The sequence below is a fragment of the Formica exsecta genome, unplaced genomic scaffold, assembly GCF_003651465.1.
Source record: "Formica exsecta isolate Colony F162 unplaced genomic scaffold, ASM365146v1 scaffold160, whole genome shotgun sequence".
NCBI lineage: Eukaryota > Metazoa > Arthropoda > Insecta > Hymenoptera > Formicidae > Formica > Formica exsecta.
Genome location: NW_021848923.1, coordinates 520,668 through 523,808, shown reverse-complemented (window position 1 = coordinate 523,808; position 3,141 = coordinate 520,668). Strand labels below are relative to the sequence as shown.

Genomic DNA, 3,141 nt, shown 5'->3' with positions numbered 1-3,141 from the left:
GAAACAAAAAAACTTGATAATATTATTTTATTTATCTACCTATACAAATAATACATATTTATGATAAGTATTTATATGAGTATTTATACACACTTTTATTTTTTTTAATATATATATATTTTCATTAGAATTTTTTACTGTACTATTTAATATTCACTTTACACAATAATTCTTACATAATTTTTATTAGATATGTTTTATATTATCTTTTTTTTATATCGTCCTTTGCGACAACTTAGTAATTATAATATTTGCAATTATCTTTGCTTCTGTTGCAGAAAGCTCGTCTCGCGACGCGATGAAAACAAAGTGCACTTCATTATGCAATATTTGGAACCGAGCTCGTTAGCGATGTCGCGGAAAACAAGCTCGCGGCAAGCAATTGAACAAAGGAAAGTTTATAGTACAAGAGAATCGTTGAAGACACAGAAATCACAAATTTCGGAAAGATAAAGTCGTCTATCTGATAAAAACGAAAATTGGAAAGAGAGCAGAGTGGTAATCCTCAAATTCAAGCTCGAGCTCTTATTGAAGATCCAATTATGAGAAGATTGTAATTATTGTCAAGGAATGTATGTATTGAATTGCTATATAAAGTATCGGATTCCAGAAATTTTAACTTTACTATAAAGTGACAGTGGAAAATCGCATTTTGTAAAATGCCGACAGTATTTTAAATAAAATTTACAATAAATTTGTAAAAAGTTAGCTTATTGAAAAATTTACATTAGAATTTTAAAATCGAGAATCATGTAACTGAAACGATTCCATTGTTCCGAATATTTGGGATACTGCGCGAAAAAATGGTTTAAAGAGGATCATCTGCGATCTCTATAAATACTTTATAGCCGCACGTATATACTTCAAATTCGATCTGTTTAACACGTGTTGCACATGTCGCAGAAAATTTCGAGCTTAAAACAGGTCAGCTCCGATAAAAGAATCAATACCGATATATTTTCAAATGTGATTGATTATTTAATTATAACAAATATAATCAGAAATGAATAATTTATTGTTTTTTATAATAAAAGAAATAGTCAAGAATTCACCGAGAAACTATTGTTCATATTTTTGTTTAATTATTTCCGAATTGTGTACGAATAAATGTAAGTATATTTTATACAACACGTGTCAGTAATAAATTCTGATTCATTAACAATTAACACTTAGCTCTTAAGCCACTCATCTCATTAAATGTATATTATGAGTAATTTCATTAAAATTCTAATTATATATCATACTTTATAAGTTCATTATAAGCTCATAAGTTCAAAGCTTATGGTAAAGATTTTCACAAACATTTTAAACTCACACACATTTCAACAGAATATCATCATTTCAGAATCGCGTTTGTTCCACGCATTTCGCAAATATTTCGCGACTGTGCACAAATAGACAAAATGCATCTCTACATCTCTGCATCTCTTTACACTTCCTTTAATTGTCTCAAGATATTTTAAGCGAAAAATACATATAATATATTCTAGATCAATATAATTTTGGAAAAAATAGACATTTATTATTAACTTCAATATTAGATATTAACTAAAATATGCATTGCATGTGTGTTGGCAAGAAAATGGGACAATAGTATCACAAAATACGTAAGCGCTATATTAAGCGGGCAAAAGTACTGGGACAGAAATAGTGCACGTGGACAGGCTTTCTGATGTACAGGGTGATTCGAAAAGAAATATGTAGAATATTTGCAAAATATGAATTTTAGCGATAAAATAACAAATCTCTATAAATTTTATATGTAATCTTCGTTTAATTAAGATAATAAACTAGTTTTTCTTTAATTAATTCTAAGCAAGCAAAGGCAAAATAAAAAAAAAAAAGAAGAAGAAAATAGTTCAGTGACTGAAGAAGTTAAATACTTTCAATATCATATCTCCATTTATATATATAAAATGTGCAATAAATCATAAACTTGTATATAACAAACCTAGAATGCATCCTAATATCAGCCACAACGATATTAACAGCATCCAATGATATTTCGTCGTCGTCATAATTATCCATCCACGACAAATTGCTAGATTTACTCCAAAAGTAGATAATACGTAGATCGCTTTCCACTTTTATCACTTTCTTCCTTTTACGAGACACAAACGTAATTTTTATGACGAATTTTTTTATTTCTCTTTGAAAGACACGGATCACGATGAAGACAGCATAGAGACCAGGTGAAAAGGAAGTCGGAAGTGAAGGGTGTCTCTCGGGGGGGGGAACAGCGCCAAGGGGATGCGAAGCGTGACTTGGCGCAAGGTCGTACAAGAGCAAACTGAGCCAGAAGTAACTCCCTCTCCGAGTTTCTATCAAACTCCCCACCATTCACCCTTTTATACACAGGGTGTCCCATTATTAGCGCAATAAGTTGATTATTCTACAAAGAAAAATAAATCAAGAATATTCCGTGAAAAACTTCTTCGTAAACTTTCTTTTCGACAAAAGCGGAAAAGAAAATAGGAAATGAGCCAAAAGTGATTATGTACTCTCTTAAACTGAATGAGTGAGAATATCATTGATTAAAGCAGTGACAAGATTTCATTGAAGATCAGTGAGTATTTCACTGATCTTCAGTGAAAACACTCATACTTTGCTCTTTCGTCTTATGTTTCACTGACAATGAGATTTCACTGAAAAATCTTAAGAGCCATCACTACTATTAAATGATTCTTGTTGGTGACATTTCATGTTGTTTGCAGTACTATACTTATAACTAAAACCACTGTGTATCAATGATAATATATTGATTTTATTTAAAAAAATACGGGATGCAATGATTTTATTTATAAAAGTCGAAATTGAACTGCTAGAAACTGTACCACATTATATTTTATATGTCTCTAATATAATGTTTCAATTTTTCATCATTATTGTTTGCGCAATATTTATTGAATACATCATATATATTATATTGATTAAAAATGTCACAATTTTTTATTCTCATATATAGCAAGAAGATTTATAGAATAGATCAAATATTAAAATGATAATCTAATACAGTTTAGAAAAAATATTCAAGAATATTATACATATTATAATTAATCTTAATCCAGATAGCAAAAGATTGACCTAATTTGACATCAAAATAACTAATCCGTAGATTATTGATAATAACTATATATATTA

The 3,141-nt window shown here is 29.2% G+C and overlaps 1 protein-coding gene across 2 annotated transcripts in view; it reads right to left on the bottom strand.

Moving 5' to 3' along the window:
• LOC115233152 overlaps positions 1-2,282 on the bottom strand; it is a 9,617-nt gene extending 7,335 nt beyond the window's left edge. Inside the window, exon 1 of one of the 2 annotated variants that reach the window (XM_029803438.1) lies at positions 1,952-2,282. In XM_029803438.1, coding sequence (XP_029659298.1) covers positions 1,952-2,018 — 67 coding nt within the window. In that variant the 5' untranslated portion in view covers positions 2,019-2,282. The remainder of the gene's footprint in view (positions 1-1,951) is intronic. The other variant, XM_029803435.1, reaches the window with a different exon arrangement.
• Positions 2,283-3,141: the final 859 nt, after the last annotated feature.